This window comes from Calonectris borealis, chromosome 28 (assembly GCF_964195595.1).
Source record: "Calonectris borealis chromosome 28, bCalBor7.hap1.2, whole genome shotgun sequence".
NCBI lineage: Eukaryota > Metazoa > Chordata > Aves > Procellariiformes > Procellariidae > Calonectris > Calonectris borealis.
In genome coordinates this window covers 754156-774137 of record NC_134339.1, presented here as the reverse complement: position 1 = coordinate 774137, position 19982 = coordinate 754156, and the positions used below count along the sequence as shown (strand labels likewise).

At 54.7% G+C, this 19982-nt stretch overlaps 1 protein-coding gene across 8 annotated transcripts in view; it reads right to left on the bottom strand.

The window, feature by feature from the left end:
* Positions 1-6569: 6569 nt before the first annotated feature.
* REXO1 (RNA exonuclease 1 homolog) overlaps positions 6570-19982 on the bottom strand; it is a 41529-nt gene continuing 28116 nt past the window's right edge. For 2 of the 8 annotated variants that reach the window (XM_075175295.1, XM_075175296.1), the window contains exons 10-16: positions 18152-18265; positions 17425-17498; positions 13812-13922; positions 13314-13429; positions 12999-13137; positions 10305-10425; positions 6570-9571 (exon numbers count right to left, since the gene is read on the bottom strand). In XM_075175295.1, coding sequence (XP_075031396.1) covers positions 9483-9571; positions 10305-10425; positions 12999-13137; positions 13314-13429; positions 13812-13922; positions 17425-17498; positions 18152-18265 — 764 coding nt within the window. In that variant the 3' untranslated portion in view covers positions 6570-9482. Of the gene's footprint in view, positions 9572-10304; positions 10426-12998; positions 13138-13313; positions 13430-13811; positions 13923-16670; positions 16762-17424; positions 17499-18151; positions 18266-18764; positions 18832-19982 lie in introns of those variants that run through there. The other 6 variants (XR_012677531.1, XR_012677533.1, XR_012677532.1 and 3 more) reach the window with 6 other exon arrangements.

The following is a 19982-nucleotide window of genomic DNA, read 5'->3' as shown; positions in this document are numbered from 1 at the left end:
AGCTCAGTGGCTGGGATGATCCAGCCGGTCCATCCGGCCCGGCAGGGAACGTCCTGTCCCGCTGGTCCCTGAGGTCTCTGGCTGTAAAGCAGCAACACGGTGCTGCTGGGTGCTAACAAGACCCAAAGCGGGGCTTTCTTACCCAAAAAACAGTTTCAGGCTAGCGGAGGTTTGCATGGCTGAACACAAATAAACCAGTTTTAAGCAGGAACGGGCACCGCGCCACAAGGGTTTGGCCTGGGTTAGTGAAACATGCGGAGATTTATGTCGTTCGCTGATCTGACCCGCTGCTACGGGGTTTCTGTGACGCTTTTGTTTCTGAAATCTCCGGATAAATGTTGAGTTGTTGCTCACTACAGGAATTAGTGAGAGACGTGTTGGGCTCCCTGGGAGTGCCCAGCAGACCCAGCACAGCCAGCGCTCACGGCCGGGGGTTTCTGGTCGCCTCTCTGCCCCTCCTGTTCCCTCCCAGACAAAAAAAAAAGGGGGGGACAGGACCAGCCTGACCCCCCAGTCCCCTGCCCAGAGCTGGTGGGTGCTGCCGTAACCAGCCTTGTGAGGGCTGCTGTTGTTTACCTGATCGCAGCATCCCCGTGGGACCCCAGCCAGTGCCCCGACACCCCAGGGACCCCCCGCCGCCAACCCCCGGTTGCCGCAGCTCCCGCATCACCCCAGGCTCGGCCCCATCGTGACGGCCGTTGGTGACGCCGGCCCGAGGACAGGCGACGAGCAGGTGGGTGGGTGCGTGCGGCAGCAGCCGGCTCATGCCTCCTCCTGCCCTCGCGACGCCGGAAACGCCCCCGCGCTCCGGCCGGGAGGATCACAGCTCATTAAAGCCTCTCGGGGTTTTTCCCCCAGCTCTGAGGACGTGCCCGGGCCATGAGTTTCCCTCTGCTCGCCCTATTTTTCCACCTGTTTTGATGCGACTCCAGATGAAAAGGCAGCTCCCCCATCCCGAAATGTTCCTCCGTGCCCAGCATCCAACTGCAGCATCGTAAGAGGGGGGGCTGCCCTGGGCTCCCCCCTTCTTCCTGGGCTCCCCCGGGAGAGATGCAGCTCCCAGGAGAGCCCCGAAGGACCCGCCGGTAATGAGCTCCCCACCGCGCCCACTGCCCACTCTGGTCCCAGTCGGCACCCGTGGGTGCCCCGAAGCAAGCAGGAGGAGGAGGGGGGCAGCTCTTGGGACCTGCTGCCCTGAGCAGGGGGTGCCGCCGTGCCACGCTCCCCCCTGGGTCCCCGTACCTGCACTGATCCTGCCCGCAGCCCCGGGCAGCCGCCGAGCTCCTGCCACCACAGCGCCGAGCGGGACTGCTGCCACCCGTCCTGCCCCACGCAGGGACCGTGGGGACAGCCCATGCCACACCTCCAGCCCTGGCCTCCACAGGGACCTGCCTGCCCTGCCCGCCTCCCGTCCTGGCTGCCTGCCTCTCCCTGCCTGCTGCCGGGGCACCCTCGCTGGGCACCCCCCGGGGCTCCCCCTCCTTGCTGGCAGCCGGGCACGGCTCAAAACCTGCCCTGATTTATCGTCTCAACGCAGTTTGTTTCAAAACAATCCGGAGCTGCTGCTGCAGGAGCCGTTCCCGTGGGATCTGCCAGGGGATGGGGACACAGTGTCACGGCCGGGGTGTCCCCGACACCCTCCTTGGCAGAGAGGTGGGTGGTCCCGAACTGGGTCCGAGGGCGATGGGCAGGCATGAGCACCTCGGGGCGGTGCTCAAGCAGAGAACAGGCAGATTTGGGCAGCGGGGTGCTGGGCTGCGCTGAGGCTGAGCTGGTTTCACTGGGGAGCGCTCAGTCCCCCCCAAAGCCCCTGGGGTCCGGCAGCAGCTCGGTGGGTTTTGGGCTGTGCCTTGAAGACCAAGGAAGGTGGCAGCAGGGGCCAGCCGAGGAAGAGGAGGCCGAAGGCACAAACGAACTGCGCCACCTCCGAGCAGCCCTGAGGTGACAGCGTTGGGACTGCAAACCCAGCTGGGGACAGAGGCCACCTCGTTAGTGATGGCAGCTAACGAGACAAGAGCCAGCCCGGTGTCTCCCTGCTCTCCATCCCACCCCGCACACATCCTGCCCGCCCACAGAGAGGCCCCACCACCCCACCGTAGTGGTCCTGTCTTAGCCGTCGTTAGATTAATTGCTCGCTGCAATTAACCACAGAAACCCGGAGGCAATTAACCAAGCGCTGGCCCGACAGTCCATAAAGCATTTACTGCGCAGTCATGAATAACTTGTTCGAGGTCCATAAACAACGCGGCTGCACCGTGTCCCCATATCCCCATATCCCCATGTCCCCGTGTCCCCACGTCCCCGTGCCCCCACGTCCCCGTGTGCCCACGTCCCCATGGGGCGCCGGGTGCTACTGGCCAGCACCCGACCTGCGGCGGTGGGGATGGATTTGGGTGCATCCCCATCCTGGGGCTGCTCCTCACCTCCTGAAAAGGGAGGGGAAACCCTCACCCAACCCTTGCCCAAGGGGCTGGTGCTGTGAGATAAGCCAAATTAACGCGTTATTGTTAATTCTCACACAAAGTTGGTGAATGGCGGCATGTGCCATTTTGAAATAAAGCGTGGGAGAGGGCTGGGTCACAGCGGGCAGGACGGGACGTTTTTGTTAAATGGTCTGAGCAAACGTCAGCGGTGAGAGCGGGCACATGCTGGAGCGGGGCCGGGGCGGCTCCATCCTTGGCCGCGGAGGGCTCTGGCCGGCCCCGCTGGGAGCAGTTTTTTGCATTTTCTCAGCCCCGGATAATGACCATTGACGTTACCGAACGCCTCTCTCCGGATGCAAGCAGAGTTTCTCCCTTCCCTTGCCCCGAGCCCATCACCTGCCTTTCGCGCCTGCTCTCCCCCAGCAGTTCCTCCGCCGCAGCGGCGATCCCGCGGGGCTGATGCCTGGCCCTGGAGCAGCATCCATGAGGGAATTCGGCGTTTCGGCCCTCATCTGCCATCTCCTGCCTGCTGCCCTGTCCCTGCCGCTCCCTCTGCACTGGCGGCACGTGCAGCGCTGGAGCCCCGTGAAGACCCTCGGACGAAAGCGGCGCCGGCACTGCCGGGAAGGGCCAGCAGCCACTTGGGCATGGCGGGGACGCACCCCAGCCCCAAACCTCCGTGTCCCCCCGGCTTTCGCAGACGCTCGTCGCTTCCGGCAGCAGCGGGCCAGATCCGGAGGAAGGAAAGGGATTTCCACATCCCACCCCAGCGTCCCCCCCGCAGGGACACATCGCGGGTGGCTTCGGGCACCCGGGAGCCGATAATGCCGGCAGAGAACGGCCAAGGTCACCCTGGCAACCGCGGCCAGCGAAGATGACATTTTTACCAATCAATCGCCCCCTGCAATTAGCTGAACCCCCCCCCCCCAGCGCAATTAAGCAAGCGCCGGGAGGCCGCGCGCAGCCCAACACCAGGGCGGAGGATGCTCCGCTGGGCGCCGCGATGGCCGTCCCGGCGCATCCCCCTCTCCGGGGGCACAGGAGACCCCGGTGGGGGCTGCCCCACGGCAGCAGCGGCCAGATCCTGTGCGCAGCCTCCCGCGCTTGCAGGGAAGAGTTAAATCTTTGAGCCTGGTTTTTAGCTTCGGTTGTGGACTGAGCAGCTCCAGGTGCCCCGTTCCAAGCGGCCGAGCAGCTACAAAGCCCCGTTTGTTCGGAGAAAATAATAATAATAATTTAGACACGTTTCCCTGCGGGACAGGGGTTGTTTCTCAGCCTGGGTGCAGCCCCATGCGCAGCCCCCGGCCTCAAGCCGGCACCTCCCCAGGCTTCCGTTAATGCCCCAAACTTTGGTCCTGCCTTGGCCACTGGCAGAGGCAACCGAGGGGGCTGTCACAGAGCCGCGCTGCCTCCGGGCATGGCTGCTGCCTCCCGCCAGCCCCCGGACCAGAACTGCTGCACGCGGAGGCGGTGGAAGGAGCGAGCGATGCCCTCAGCACCCAGCACCCGCCTCCAACACCCAAAATCTCACCCCCCCCAAACCTGCACAACCAGTCGGCTGCTGCCCTCCTTCCTGCTCAGCACCTGCACCCGCACCCTCCTCTTCCTCCTCCTCTGCTCCCGGCCACCCTGCGGCCATCTCAGGCCAGGGGACAGTGCTGGGAAGGGGACAGGGCTGGTGACCAGCCTACCGCCAGCCCTTGCTCCCCAGTCTGGCCAGTTGCCCACTCTCGCCCGTGGCTGGAGGGTGCAGGAGGACCCCGGTCCCTGTGGTGACACCAGCGTCACCCACCTTGCCCTGCTGCAGGCTTAGGGCTGGGAATAGGGACCCCCCATGTCTGGGGAGCCCCACAGCCCCCCTGCACTGCTGGGCACTTCGGGAGTCCAGGGCCATGGCGGGTCACAGGCATCCCACGCTGCCGCCACGGAGGAAACTGAGGCACGGAGCAGAGCATCCAAGGTGCCCGGGGTCAGGGCACCGACCCCGGGTCTGGCCAAGCAAAAGGCTGGAGCGAGGAGGAGTGCGGAGGGAGCAGATGCGCAGGGGGGCTGCCACGAAGTCCCTGTCGCCATCGACCGTGGCAGAAAGGGCCTCACTGCACCCATGTCACCGCATAAGGAGCTTTCCTGCCTGCACACGCAGGCCGCGGGACCCCCAGCGCATGATGGATACTCACTCCCCTCCCTCAGCCCCAGCCCTCGCCCTCCTGGAGGTTCCGGACAAACTGTGGTAAAAAGCTTTTTAAAGAGAGGATCAATGACCGCAGTCACCTCTGACCCATGCCAGGTGGCTCGGTGGCAGGGGGTGACACGCAGACGCCCCGTGGACGCCCCTCGATGGGTGATGACGCTGCGGGATGAGACGGTCCCTGGCGCAAACCCTGGTAGCATCTGCAAATGCAGGGTTGCATGTGATGAGCTGCCCGGTCTTAGCTGCAGCTGTGGAAGAGGGACACGTAACCACCCCATGTGCCCAACCAGCCCCCTGGGCTGCCCAAAACCTCTCCCCCCTCGCAAGGGGGCAGGAGGCTGCTTTGATTTGCGTTTGGAAATTCCCTCCCTGCTTGGGAAAGCAAAGCCATGGGCAGGGAGGGGAGCAGCCGCGCAAAGCCGAGCTGCAACCAGCGCAGCAGAGGCAGGAGCAGGGCAGGGGCCCTCCTCCCGGGGCTGAAACAAGCTCTGACAGGGCCATCAGGGACCCAGCAGGTCACTGTATCCGTGACAGCTCCGAGGACACGGCCAGCCCAGTGGCACCAATTCGCTGGTAAAGAGTGTAGACTGGGACAGGGGCCAGAGGCTGTTTCCGCAGATCGATACGGGGACGGGCACAGTGTGCGGGGATGGGGGCTGGACGCCCAGCAAGGGGGGACAAAGCGGGGGGATTTGTAACACCCCGGCACCTCTGAGCTGGGGTGGAAATTGAGCCTTTTTTTCCAGCGAGCTTCTTCGCGCCATCTCTCCAAATTTCAGCTCGCCCTGAAGGAGCTGGCTGTGCCGGTCTGGCCTCCCTGAGGGGGTTTCAGGGGGCGAGGGACCGGGGTTACGGCTCAGGGAGTCTCTCTGCTCGTCACTCTGGCAGTGCCCCTGGGAGGGAAGGTTTTCTAGAGAAAAACAAGGGTCTCAGACCTCCGAGACAGATATTGAACACACACCTGCAGCACTGGTGTCCGTCCGTCCATCCATGCGTCCACCTGCACACCCGAGGCTGGGTGAGCAGTGCTCACCTGGGACCGGAGCTCTCGCAACCCTAAAAACCCTGCCCGCCTGACAGCGGGTGACCTGCGAGAGGGGACGATGCGGGAGGAGAGGGGCCAACCATCCCGCAGGGGAAGGGATGGCAGCCCGGGAGGTTAATGCCGGAGCTCGGCACACCCAGCGCCTCAAAGGCCCATAAAGGTGGCTGAGAACACAGGTCAGCCGTGACTTTTATAGCATCCTAAGTAACCGCTGCCATCGCCAAGCCATCACCAGCACGTTAAATAAAACACATTGCCAGTGAGGTCATCTAATAGCCTATTATTTTTTTATTTGAACTTTTTACCTTCACCTCTTCCTCCGTGCTGAATCAGCTCCTTCGCTTGGCACTTTAATTCCTGCCCCATTTGCGAGATTGATACGGGCTCTCCTGGGGAGCCTGGTCAGGCGGTGGGAGGACACCGAGGCGGGCGCCAGTGCTCCTGGGCTTTTGCCCCAGCTCCGGGATGGAGGCAGGAGGAGCCAGGACCCGTCCCGCTGCTGCCCGGCAGCTCAGGGCACTGCGCGGGGGGCCGAGAAGGGATGGCACAGAGCAAGGGTATGGCCCACGCCACCGCGGGCATCACCTCGTCTCGCAGTCCCCGGGGGTTGGGCTGGACTCTTGCAGCCACCGAGCGGCACCGGTTTCACCCCCTTTCCTCCAGCTCCTCGGCTCGCCCCGGCAGGCTGATGCACCGCGGAGAGGCACGGACCATCGAGAGCTGCGAAGCCGGTGACAAGTGCTGGGGGAAGGCTGGGCTCTGCTGCAGAGCCGCTTTGTGAGGGCACGGAGGAAATAACAGCGGCTGCAAGTTGAAGGGATGCCCAGGCCCTCCACGCCTCCCTGGGATGGCTCCAGCACCCATCCTCCCTGATCCGGCCACAGGCAGAGCAGACCCAGACTCAGGAGCGTGCGTCTAGTCAACACCCTTTTATTAAAAACAATTACAAAAAGTTACAGGTTACAATATTTATGTACAACCCAAAAACCTCTTGCCAACCACAAACCTCTGGTTTTACAGTGTTACGGTGCCCGGGGGTGGAGGTAACGGCAGCCCGGGGGTCCGGCGCTTGCTCCGACCCACACCGGCAGCGCGGGTGGAAGTGGTCTGCTTTCCCACTAACATCGCACAAGACAGGCAACCTCCCCCCCACCCCCCCACTCCAAAAGCCTCATTTTAGGGGGTCCCAGCTGAACCGTGGGGAAAAGAAGGGGAAATGACCGGTGTCCCCTGGCCTGGCAGGACTCAACACCTGGAGGAACGCACCCTGCAGCCATGTTCTGCCTCCCCAAGCCCAGGCCTTGGGATCAAGCCAAACAACCAGCTCCCCAAGCAGGACACCAGCACACCGGCTCCACGTTAGAAATGTGCCGGCTTTTCCAGGGAAGGCAGCTGCTGCGGGAGAGGGGCCGGGGAGCTGGGACTGCCTGTCGAGTAACGGGGGAACCTCGAGGCAAGAGCCGGCTTTGACATCCAACGTGGCTGCACGGTAGGTCGGCAGGCTGCTCTAGGTACGCTCCGTCGCTGCAGCCAGGGGTGAAGATAAACGGGGGGATAAAGGAGGGAAAGAGGCAGAAGCGGGAACAAACCTTTCCTCCCTGGTCAGGAAGCACTGAACTTTCTCTCCGTCTCTCCCATGGCCTGGGCAGGAACAGCATCGTTCCCTGCAGGCGATGGGAGAGGGGGACAAGACAAGGTGTCCCGAGGCTGCTTCACATGGAAGCCCCACAGCAGGGAAGGAGGTGGCTGCAACACTTGGCAAGGGTGGGCTGCAAGGAGAGCTGGATGCAACGTGCCCTACGGAGCGCGGGGGGAGCGGCAGGGAGCCACACGGACCGAAATCTGGGGTAACGACCAGGCTGGGAGCCCGTGCCACTGCCTGCCAGAGGAAACACAGAAGGGCTCAGCAACAACAGGAGCCTTTACAGTCCCCACTTCTCCTGGTGGCTTCAGGAGAGCCTGGCAGAGGTCAGGCACTGGAAGCCACATCCTCGCCTCTGAGGACAGCGGTGGGACGGGGAGAGCCTCCCAGGGCTCGCACACGTACCGACACCCTCCGGCCCACGCAGAGGGGCCCGAGCAGGACGCCCCTGCCCGTGGCACGCAGCCCAGCCCCGCGCTCCACCCCACGCCGGGCACGGAGGTGGAACAGGTCAGCAGGACGTGCCGGGGGACACGCAGCACGTCCCCAGACTCAGCCCAGCGCCGCCAGCGGGGGTACAAAGGAGGGAGCCGGATCCAGCTCCGACAGGAACCAAAACCCAGCAGCTCCCCTGCCCCACTGCCACCGGAGCAACACAGCCAGCCCGTGCCAGGGACACGGGGGCCAGCACCACACCAGTCACCACTGGGAAGCAATGCCAGTCCTGCCTGGGAGGGGCAAGCGATCGCTGCTCTAATAATGGGGCTAAGCTGCTGCCTGGACCTCAGCTAAAAGACCTCATCTATCAGGGACCGTTTTAATCAGCTCTGTTGTTCCGACAGCAACGAAGCCTGGGCGGAGAGAGACCACTAGAGCCATCCAGCCCGCCTGCGCTCCTGCCCCCCTCACCGCAAGTGCAACAGAGGTACACTCGCGACAGTTGCTTTTGTCCAGGGGGCCAGACAGACAATAACTGGGTCTTTTGCTCTTCTTAAAACACCCATGTAAACTAGTTTAAAAGAGTAATTTTTACCTATTGCTTTTGCTCTTGCCTGCATCAAGTCCCTGCTATCAGGGACAGACTGGTGGGGACTCCTGCAGACTGCTAGGGGCCACCCTTAGGTGCAATCTTAACTGCGCCTAGGTCCCCCCAAAAACCTTGATCCCTACATACAAGCTCGCTGGAGACAGGCTGGAAGCTCAGGGTCAGGGGAAGGACAGCTTGTCCTAACCCACAAAGACACGATGCCTGCTCTTACCACTGTCCTCCCCAATACAGCTCCTCCCCGGAAGGCTGCAAGTTGCTGCTTGGCTCTGGGAGCCCAATTTGTGCCAGCCCCGCTGTCCCTTGCCTCACTACTACGCACACGGGTCCCTGAGGTCTGGGCAAGGTCTGACGCTTGTGTTTTCCCCCTTTTGCAGCGACTGCAGAACCAGGATGCCAGCCCTCACTGAAGAGACCACCTGGGTCGCAGCAGGCAGTAATTCCCCTGACCCCAGCGCACTCCTCTCTGACCTGCTGCTCCCACCACACGCTCTCAGAGACAGCCTCCTTCTCTTGCAGCTCTGGCTTTCTCCTCCACAGTGGGACTGCACTAGGATCTCCTCCCGGATGGCTTGATCCTCGGCTCTCACCACCCCTTGCTTGCCATTCACACACCAGCTATGCAATCCACTCACTTTACAGCTTCCTGCCCAACTTACTTTCATTTCCCCCATCTCCAAACGCTGCGGGAAGCTACCAGCTTTGGAGTACAGAGGCAATTTAAGTTACATTTGAAAAAAAAAGAAAAAGATCTACCTTTAACTGAACCAGAAAGATCCTTGTGCACGTATCCAACCTACCTCTGAAAGCTTCTCCTAGGAACCAAGAAGTTCTCTCTGGTTGTGCTACTCAAAACCACCTTGCCATGCCTACAAGGCAATTGTTGTACCACAGAGTATCCCTCAGGTGGAGTAACGAGGATCTGAGAGCCACTATCTGGACACAGGGACCCGCAAGCAGTGAGCTGGTGCCGTTCAGCTGCGCCAGCAGCAGTCCTTAAGTCCCTTAGATACCTGCGAGTGCATGGGGAGTCTGGGGTAGCATGCTGCTGCGTACAGGTGGACAGTGTTACTCTGAGCATTTATTGCACTGCTTCAAAGAGGTGGAGGAGGAACAGGAGAGAGAGAAAGCGCAAGTCATCGTTTCACTTTAGCATCTTCTTTGATCTTCCAGACCATCAGCTCCATGCAAGCTCTGGCATCCTCGCTGGAGTCGTGCCCTTCCACTGGGGACAGAAAGACAAGGATGGCAGTTACCCCCCCGTGCAGCGGAGGGGCTGCCTGCTCACAGCACAAAGCACAGAGGAAGGCTTCCCGAGACGAGGTCCTGCCTGACCTTGCTGGCCCAGCTGCTCACTGCCCTCTGCCACAGCAACCCCAGGTGCGTCTGTGATCACCGTGAACCACAGCGATGGCTTTAAAGTAGAAGAATTCCCACTAAACGCATTTTTTGCCGGACTTTAGCCTGACACCGTTCCCTTGTTTAAATTAAGGGCTGAAGCCCTGCTAGTCTGTAGGCCCTCAGGCTATGGAGTAGCTGGTCAGGGAGGCCTCAATTTCCCCAGCAGTATGTTTACAATGTGCTCAAGGAAGACAGAAAGGAGCACGCCATGCTTCAAACAGAAAGGTCAATCTCAGTTTGTCAGAGAGAGATGGGAGGGCATGACATGGCCTTGACAGAGCTACCTCTGGCCTTCTCACACCACCCCTCTGGTCCCCACTTAGCACAGAGAGGGAAGAAGCAAGTGCTGCTGGCCCTCAGAACAGGGTTCAAACTGAAACTGTCTGTGGCAGAGACACATTCACAGCTACTGCCAGACACTATGCAGGAAAAAAAAGATTAGGAGCAAAGAGGATGGGGCTTGGTCTCAGCAGACCTGAGGAAGGCAGGTCCAAGGAGCCCACATCCAGGTGGGACGGGACACGAGACCCTCACTCTCAGCTCCACGTTGGTCTCACCATTGTCCTGGATGATGCGCTTGAGGTAGTCTGCCATCAGCGTCCGGAGAGCCCGTTTGTAAGGCAAACCCAGCCGGTGGGGAAAGACGATCGCGGTATCCACCACTGTGCCATGGATAAGCTGGAGGGAGGGAGCAGGAAAGAAACATGCTTATTTTCCCTCTCCCACAGGGACGGACACTCCTTAGGATTAACCGGGCTAAAGCAATCTTCCGGTCAGCCTCTCAGGCTCTATGCAATGCTGCTGCCAAGCTCCAACCCAACCAGTCTTGCAAGAGGCTCTGGCTGAATCAAAGATGACTCCCCCTTGAAGGATGCGTGCACACAGGCTTCCCAACGCTCTGCCAGCCAACATACCTGCCCCCAGAGCCCTGCCCAACTGCACATTCAAAGCAGCAGAAATTCAGGGCTGATTCAGTTCGTGTAACTCAAACAACAGGACAGGTCAATCCCTGACCTGGAGAAGCTGGCATACCTCTGAGAGTGTCTTTCACAATGAAAAACTAAGTCGAGGAACCAGCTGACCCCACAATGCTGTAACAGCCTTTCAACTGCTTCTCAAGATGCGGACAGAAGTGGGAAGGATGTGCAAGTCAAAACTGTACCTAACCCATTGTACACCACACTGCTTCTACAGAAAAGGCCTAGCCTTCAAGGTGCAAACCAGCCTGAAAACCTCCAGTCTGGCAGCAATGAGTCAACAGGAAGTTTTTAACCAGCACCGGCTTAGCAAGGATGAAATGGGACAAGGAGATCTTGTACTTCTGGGCGTAAGGAACTGCGTGGATGGGAGGGAGGCCCTGGCTGGTCCCATGTCTGGGTCAAAGTGCCTGGGCACACAGGAGAGGCAAGAGGTTTGCTGTCCTCTAGGTATGCAGGGTCATCGTGCTGGAGGAACTGAGGATGCTGAACAGGTCGACATGCTACCTACCCTGCACCAAGGGGCCCTGTGGAGGACCAAAAGGCCACATCTGACAGAGTCCGCAAACATAGGGTAAGCTGGCTTTTTTTAAATACTAATTTCTTACTCTCAGGCTAAGACAAGATTAATCCTCGGTTGCCAAGAATAGGTGTTCAGTGAGAGCTAAAGGAACGTGGATGAAGGCAGTCCCACAACCGGAGTACAGGAGTAAAATGCAAGGTCTAAGAGATAAACCTGTATGCCTGACCAAAAGACTGCTCTGCAAGTCTCGACACAGGATGACTCAGACAGGACCCTGATAATCCAGTCTCCTCATCTGCCTCAACTCTTCCTAGGCACCAGCTAATGTTGCGTGACAATCCGCAACTTCGTCATTAATAGTTTCATAGCCCAGCTCCATAAATGCCTGAGAACAGCTGCAGTTTAACAGAAACAACCTGCTACGCTCTTCGGAGTATAAAACTGCCAACATTATGGATAGTCTCTCCTAGACTGCAGTCAAGTTTGGCACCCACCCAGGCACAATGATAATTACTTATGTAGATCAGGATGACTGAGGAAACAGGATAATATAGCTTTAAATAAAAATTGAAATGCTATCACCATTTGGAGCTTGCCATGGCCATTAGCGAGATGTCGACTTTACTGCCACAGCCTTCAGACATTACGACTTGACATGCCACTGCCTGTCACGCTCTGCTATATTGCTCTCGGGTTCGTTCTCTTGGCAGTATCTGCGATGCTAAGAGAAAATCATGCCTCTAAGAGGCCAATGCAGTCATCTTGTGCTGATAAAACTGTAAATAATTTTTTTATGATGATGATGAACTCTCTGAGAGGCTGGGATAAAGGGTGCCATAGAGAGGTAAAGCGCTTTGCAGGCATTAAAACCTCCTGCTTCCAAACCGTTGCCATGCGTTGGCAGCCGCAACTGCTTCATCAACGAAGCCACACAATAAAGAATGGCTGGAGGAAGTTCTGGCTTGTAAGCATAGACTAAAGACTCAGCTCCTGCCTGCCGCACGCTTTCTTGGTGACCCTGGACAAGCCCCTGGGGATCTAAGTTCAGAGTGCAAGGGGAGACGACAGCCCTCCCTCGAGGACAGCAGAGATGCCCGAGAGATGTGCAGGCCAGATTGACAAGGGCCAGGCAGGACACAAAACAGATAAAAGGTCAAAATAGCTTGATCAAAGTAACACCACAAATCACAGCAAACCAGGTAGAGAACCTCACTCAGAGAAAACAGACATTTTAACATTAGAAGAGAAACCACGAGAATTCTCTCCAGTGGCAGAGACAATGAAGAGGCTTGTCCTGTTTCTAAAATAGTTACTGTGGACATCCAGAGGGCAGAGGGACTCCAGAGCCTCCCCTCTTCATGCCCTGACCCTGGCTGAGCACATCTTCAAGCCAGTCAAACGATGCTGACACTAGCGGAGGATTCTTGGCAGGGGTGAAAGGCAAATGATTCGAGATCAGTCCTCCCAACCAGCCCTGCTCTATTCACCCTCCTCAGTCACCTCTAGAGAGGTCTGTCACCCTGGGCAGCACCAGTCACTAAAAGCTGGGGTGACACCACGAGTGACACCCATGATCCACTCCCTTGCTCCTCCACCACAGACAGCTTCCCACTGGCTCAGAGACAAGACAGATCTACTGTGTCCTCCTGGTTCTTGGAAATAAACAGTTCCTAAATTTAAAGGAGACATATAACACACACCAGGGTGGGAAAGAACCAGAGGAAAATGTAAACGCAAGACATGCAAGTTACCTTTAGTGCAAATAAGTCGCTTTCCAAGCTGTGCCCTATCAATATGGTATCTGCACTGAACATGTTCAGTAGGACGGCTTGGACGTCCCGCAAGGTGATACTAGTGTTCTCCAGGTCCTCTTCTGTCACACCTGAGAATCTGCAGAGCAAGAGCAGAGAGGAGGGCTTCCTTCACTAAAGGAACACCTCAAGGCCCAAAGTGCCTCAGCCACTAGGAAGTGGTGGTCAGTGGAGTTTCAACAAGCGCTCCCAGCCATTCCCCCTAAGCTCCCAATTCTGAGCACAGACCTCTGACCCAAGGAGGACCGTGCTTACCTGGTGTTATAGTCCACCACCTTGGTGTCCGGTTTGACGAAGGTGTCGTATACCACTTTCAGGTCAGAGTTGATCACAGTTACTCTTGTCAGCTCCAGTCCTTGCTTAGTGTAGCACTGCAAGCAACAGAGCAGACATGAAGACAAATGCATGCCAACCACGGCATGGTAGCAATGGAGCCATTCACCAAAGTGCTGCAGCTCCCAAAATGCAGCACATCTAGTGTAGCAAGGCCAGCCAGCAAACACTGCTCAATATCGGCCAGCTAGCTGCAGCTTTTCAATGGTGCACGCAGCCTCAAATGAAACACACGTTGCTAAAACTAATTAATAAAAGCCAATTTAAATGTACAGGACCAATATGATTTAGAGTCCACAGTAGAAAGGAAAGAAGATGGTAAGGGAACAGAGCTTTCCTTCAGCCACTTGTATCACACCCTCGGCCTTTCCCAAAAAGCTTTATTTTGCTTGTGCATTGCCCATATCGTTAGGGACCCACCATTTCACAGTCTAACGCGTAGATTCCAGGGTAGCCCTCAGTTGTAGGCAACTTCTCAAAAGTCTTCACAAAGCCATCAAGGCTCTCCTTTCGCCCATCGTGAACATGTTGCTTAAAGAAAAAAAAAAAAGGGACAATTATTGATGGTAGGAAAAAGAATCCAAAACGTCCACTTCAACAGAACCTCCCATTTAAACGAAAAGATTTTTTTTTATCATTTCTAAAGGTTGAATAAGTTTTGCCTACCAGTCGGTCTGAGAAGTTCACCACAATAGCAAACGTAGCCATGTGCAACCCTGATTCCAAAGCCAGATCAGGGCTAATGGCACCATATCGACAGCTCACGTAGGAGCGAGACATCACACATCTAGGCACAAGTAGCTTTCAACTTTCAATTTGGAGTAGAATTACTCAGAAAAGGTCACACTGAGGTCTTACACTGATCTAACTCCAGGTGCTGGTTCCTGCTTTAGCTTGCAGCCAAGACATGCCCAGGTGCAGGATTCTAATCCCAGACATTCCTGCTCGAGCGTTAGCATCAGGTGTATCATAGCCCATGGACAGCACGAGAAACTGGTGTAATGAAGTACCAGAAAATGTCAATGTGTGCATACAAATAAAAGCCACTGTATTCCAAAACCAGTTAGTTTGCAGACAAACAGGAGCTACTGCCTACCAGCACTTGAGGCAATAAATAGAGAGTATTTTCAACCACTCTTCATTATCCCCAGCTAAAGCTCTAGGGTCAACAAGATCCAGCACACAAGAGCACCCCAAGCTAGCAGGAAAACTTAGGGAGCGATTTCACAAGTGGCTTAAGCCAATGCAAGACTAAGCCGCTGTTGCAACAGGCACTCCCACTCTCCTCTCCTGCGCAGCCACAGATCCCACCCTACTTGGTCAGCCTCAAAGCCTTCTTTGCAGGGGGAGTTTTAAACTGGACGATTGTGCTGGTCCGGTTACCTGCAGCACTGCACCAGTGGGGAAGCAGGAACACGTAATCAAGGGCAAGGCAGAGATTGTGGCTGCCCTTTTGTCCACTAACACGGTTTTAGGACAAATTAAACCGCTGCACCACACCCAGAGGTGACGCGCTCTCTCCCTTATTCCCCAGTGGGGTTTTTTTGTTTTGTTTAAGTTTTGTCTATCCCTAAATCTCAATGCATCGCGCACAATCACAGCAGCCTGCATACAGCCTCCTCCATCGTGCTTCTCTCAGATCTCACCCTACAAGGAACCAAACTGTACTTGTTCATCTCAGGATAGAAAGCCTGGAGAGATGAGGAACGGAGGCACTTGTAAAGCTGAAACCTGTAGGCAGAGGAATAACCAAAGCAAGGATATGCATATTCTCCTGCACAGGTTATTACTGCAGGTGCAGCCAGGGTACAGAGAACTGCATCATTTGAAGTTAACGAGGCTGCTGTGCCAACACTGAGTCCAATCTCTCCCTGTATCCAAAGCCAGCACTGCTCAAAGGCTGCATGGTTAGTTGTTTCCCAGGAGCAAGAGGCCACGCTTGTCCATTCTGCATCCATGCCCATGAATCCAACTGTTTTGCTAAAGAAATGGGTAGAGCAGATTACCAGGCCAACAGATAGTAAACGTTTCTCTCCCCTGCAGCTTGATCCCTTCCTTCCCTCTGTAATATAATATAAGTGGGCAGTGAAGGAAAGGAAAAAAAAAAAAAAGGTATTTTTCTACACTAGTTGATGTTCTGCAACTGTCCAATTCTTCCTTGCTGAGAGGAGGGCAGAAAAGTTGCTTCTGTTTTTCAGACCAGAGAAAGAAGCAGACTCAGTTACCACGAAGAACAGCAGCTCCAGACTCCTCCGCTGCTGGGGAGCAGTAGGTACGAGCACAGCTCCATCCTGCCATCTCCTGCCACACTGGCTAACTGCAGCATAATCCAGACAGGCACATCTCAAATGTATTTGAAAGGAAAAGACACAGACATGCTTCTCTAACCAGTTACGGATCTAGTTACTTAGAACAGTTTCTTATTACAAATATTTGCTGTTTTCAATGCCCTCCTTCAAAGCTGAAAGATACTGTGCTCCCCAGTAGTCAAACATCCCAATATCTCATTGCATACTCTCATCCTGAGCAGGCTGTGGTCTCCAACCTTACATCTACCAAAGGATGCTGTGAAACTCGCTCATTTGGGTGAGAAAACCAAGAAAGCCAGAACATAGTGATCTGTAGCAGCACAACAACTAGGAGGCAGATGCGAATGGATGCCTGAGCCCTGGAGCACTGCCGGCATGCTTCATTGAGTAAGAGGCTATTAGAGAGATTGTATGTTTCTTAAAAGGCCATGAGGTTTTATGGTCCACAACAGCCACGCAAAAACATGCGGAGAAGTCATGTTTTTATAGCCCCATCAATTTCTCCCGACTTCCCTGCTGGACGTTTTTTGGAACACTGATTAAAAAGGGATCCTGATTTCACATGAAAAAGAAATAGGAGAAGTAGCAGCCTGCCTGATCCCATCCATGCTTCATACTGTGCAGAGCAGGCTTTTAGGGTGCCCATATAGACAATTCTTCCTATTTTAACAAGCCTTGAATTCTGCCCCAGAATTCACTTCCTAGCTCTAGCTTTTGGCCGGAACAAGAAGGACACACACCTCTCCAGAACCTACAGCCAGCCTTGCTGGCCCTGTATCACTTGAGGTCTTTCAAACAGTGGGACAAGAAGATGCCTTGTGACAGATATGCTCTGGGAGCCCCTTCCACTGGACGTGACCCTTTTAGATCCCCTCTCCCTTGGTTCTGCATCATGCTCCTCTCCCCTGCATGGCAGCTGCCAAATATAAAAATGCCACTGAAACAAGTGATGAGGAGCATTCCCAGAGACCTGAGGGAGAGGCAAACGACGGATTGCTCCCTTCAGTCAATGGTCCGAGAGGACCAGTGATGCCAGGCTGGGAAGCCAACTCTCCTGTTGCCTAAGGGGAAAAAAAAAAGCACCTGTGCAAAGGTGTCCCAAACAGTGTTCAGCTCTATCAAAGGGCCAAAACTCTAATCCTGAGCAGGTTTTTCATTCTGCTTTCTAGTGCTGGGATCCCTTCCCCCCGCCCCTCCTCAAGAGAAGTAATATTTATGAGTTACAACAGGCTCCTTGGGAAGGTTCCTCCCCTTAATACAATAAAGGGCATGCAGTAAACAGAAAACTAAGAAAAGATTTGGCCTACAGCAGAAAGTTACCTTAGCACGGCCATCTGAGAAAGGAAAAAATGGGAAAAAGGTTTTGGTACACTGTTGTCAAGGCCCTGAGACTGCTCCTTGAAAGGAAATTCCTTATTTCTCACTTCCTCAATGTTTCCCTAAAGAAGTCTGTACCTGAGCTTTTGCTGGGGAGCTTAGTCCACTGGCATTTGCTTAGAACAAATGAAACGACCTCACTCCAGACAGCTGAGTCTCCTCCTTCCTGCCAAACATTGAATTTTCCTACCTTTGCATAGCAAAAGATATTTAAGAAATACTTGTTTTCGCCACTTAAGGTAAGCCACCATTCTTCTAAAGGCTTAAACAACGATTACACAGCCATCACCATTGTAAGCAGAGGACAAATGTCATTGAGAATAAAAAGGTGTTGCTCAATAACTTACTTTAGCAACCTGGCAGCCTGGTGAACCCACGGCTCCTGAGCAGCAGCTGTAATGAGTTTCCCATCCACCTGGCACTGAAAGAGCAAGAGGTAAGAGTCAAAGAGAAGAGTCCTGTTAACAAGAGACCTAAACTTTTGCTCTCACAGGCAGAGATATCCTAGATGACTACAGCAACAAAAATGTGTCAAACAAAGAGGAAAAATAAGTATGGATTCGCACACAGCAATCGAAAGAGTTTAAGTCTCTCACACTCAGCCAGACAAACTCCAGAAGCCACCTGGATGCTTTGATGGAAAACCACAGCAGAGCTCAAACTAGGTTAGCGTCTTGCCGCAAATGAATTCAACCAAGACCAGTAACTCTCCTGGGCAGTGACAGACGTCTAGTGCTCCCAAGTCAGCCTCCTACAAAGACTGATTTTTTCAAAAGGCACAGGAAGGTTTGTTTTTTCTTTTACTTTTTTTAAACAGAAAGATGAACAACCTCTGCTCCAGCCCCAGTGTCACATTTTCAGGACCGTACCACTACTCCCCAGCAGCTCTTCGCAAGGCTATTTCAGCAGCAGCAGGGCCACCCAGTGACAAAACTAGGAACTGTCACAACCTGTGAGTGTGACAAGTCCCAAAAGCCACAAAATGTTCCACAGCAACTCAGACCCGAGGTAGAGACTGTGTTCGGAGCTAGAGCACAGCTAGCATGCGACTGAGCCCTCTTTGAAGAGATATACCTCTCTGCTTGCGTAGCCTTCCCCAGTGATGGACACACTCCTCTTTGCGAATGCAGTTCCCAGAGGCTGAGACCATGTACTCGGTGCCGCAGCGACAACAAATCCTGCAGGAGGCTTTACGAGAAGAGAGAACCAAGAGTCAGGTCACTAGAAATCCTTCACCTTAAACTTGGCCAAAGCACAAGTAAATCAGAATCACTCAAGCCCCAAACACCATGGAACAATTTTTCCTGTTAAAAAGGATTCCAAATGTTGTTTCAAACTCCCATAATGACATAGCAATCCCTCTGAAAAAGCAGTCCTGTAGCATATGCACCCCAAACTTCTCAGAGGCAAATGAGGCTCCCTAGTGCTTTTGGTGTGCAACATCACCTCCAACACAGTTCACATCAACATTTGCTGCACTGTTTCTCCATCCACAGCAAATTACGTTGTACTCTTAACACAGTTATTTTAAGAAACAGGATAAATAAGTCATTCTTTGGACATCAGAGCTAATGAAGCCTGGTTTCCAGGCGATCTGTGCCTTGTCACTTCCAAATGACATTTGAGTTCTTCCTGGGCACAGCTTTTCTGTAAGGATTCTTCAGCATCTAAAAACAGGAACACTTACAGCACAGCCTGGCCTATTGAGGGGGCAGTGACGGACTTCTCCCTCCTGTCATCTGTACTTGCACTGCCTACAATTCAGAGAAAGCAGATGCAAAAAGCTACAGTAAAGGAGTTGACGGTTGTGCTTCTGATCTCCATGCAATTCCCCGAGTTCTAGTGTGAGGATTTAAGCTGCTAGCACATTCCCAGCTCTGTATAACACCAGTCTAGACCATTTTTGTCCACTGACCATAGTCGCAGCATTAGCAGACTAGCCATAGCTTTAGTTAAAGAAGAACAAATACAAAGATCCTGCAACATCTGCAGGAAACTACAGAAACAGAACCAGGAACGTGATCTCAGAATCGTATAAAGGAGCTGGCTGGTTAACTGGAGAAAAGGGCTCTAACAAGTACAGTACTTGACAGTGTTAATGCAAGAGAGCTTTCGTACAGGTTGCTTCAGCAACCACAGGACAAATGTAGACACAAGGTGTTAACGTGGATGAGCACTTAACACACTTTAGCAAGGTCTCTCCAAAGAGGAGTGTGGCAAGGCACCTCTAAGTATACCCTAAGTATGTGTTTTATCCCTGCTGCATCACAGCTTGCTCTAATCAGTGTTTGAGAAGCATAAATCCTACTACAGGAGTTCAGAAAATTCAGACAGAAGAGGACTCTACCCTGTCCTGAGGAAACCTGGGGGATTATTTTGTCCAGTTGCAAAAAGGGCTTTTGGGAACTACCTGGCCCACCGCTGTCAAGAGATCAAGCAGAAGACTGTGCAATCCAAACCAGCAAGGCATGACCCATGCAAAACCAGCCTGGCCCAATGTCGATCCATATCACACCGTAACAGCAGTTCATATGCAGAGAGGCACAAAAACGTCCTTCCCCTGCAAGAGGGGAGCGTCATCAGGTGCTAAACAGGAGCCTCTCCAACCAATTCCCTTGCCACAGCAGCAGGCAGCCTCCAGGCAACAAAGCTGGAGTCAAAACCTGCACTGAGTGAGCAAGCGCAAAACATGTGCCCTCACAGGGGGTGGCTGAGGCAGCTTGTCCAGGGAGGCAACCTGACCAATTCGTATTCGTTGGCAGCAGTTAGAAACCTCACTCAGCCTCACAGCCCCACGTACCACAAACCATAAACCTTGTGTCAAAAATAACATTCTCGTGACATGCAAGCTGAAGAAACTCGTCCTCTAGAAAGGCAGCAGACCTCTGCAGCCACACTCCTCTCC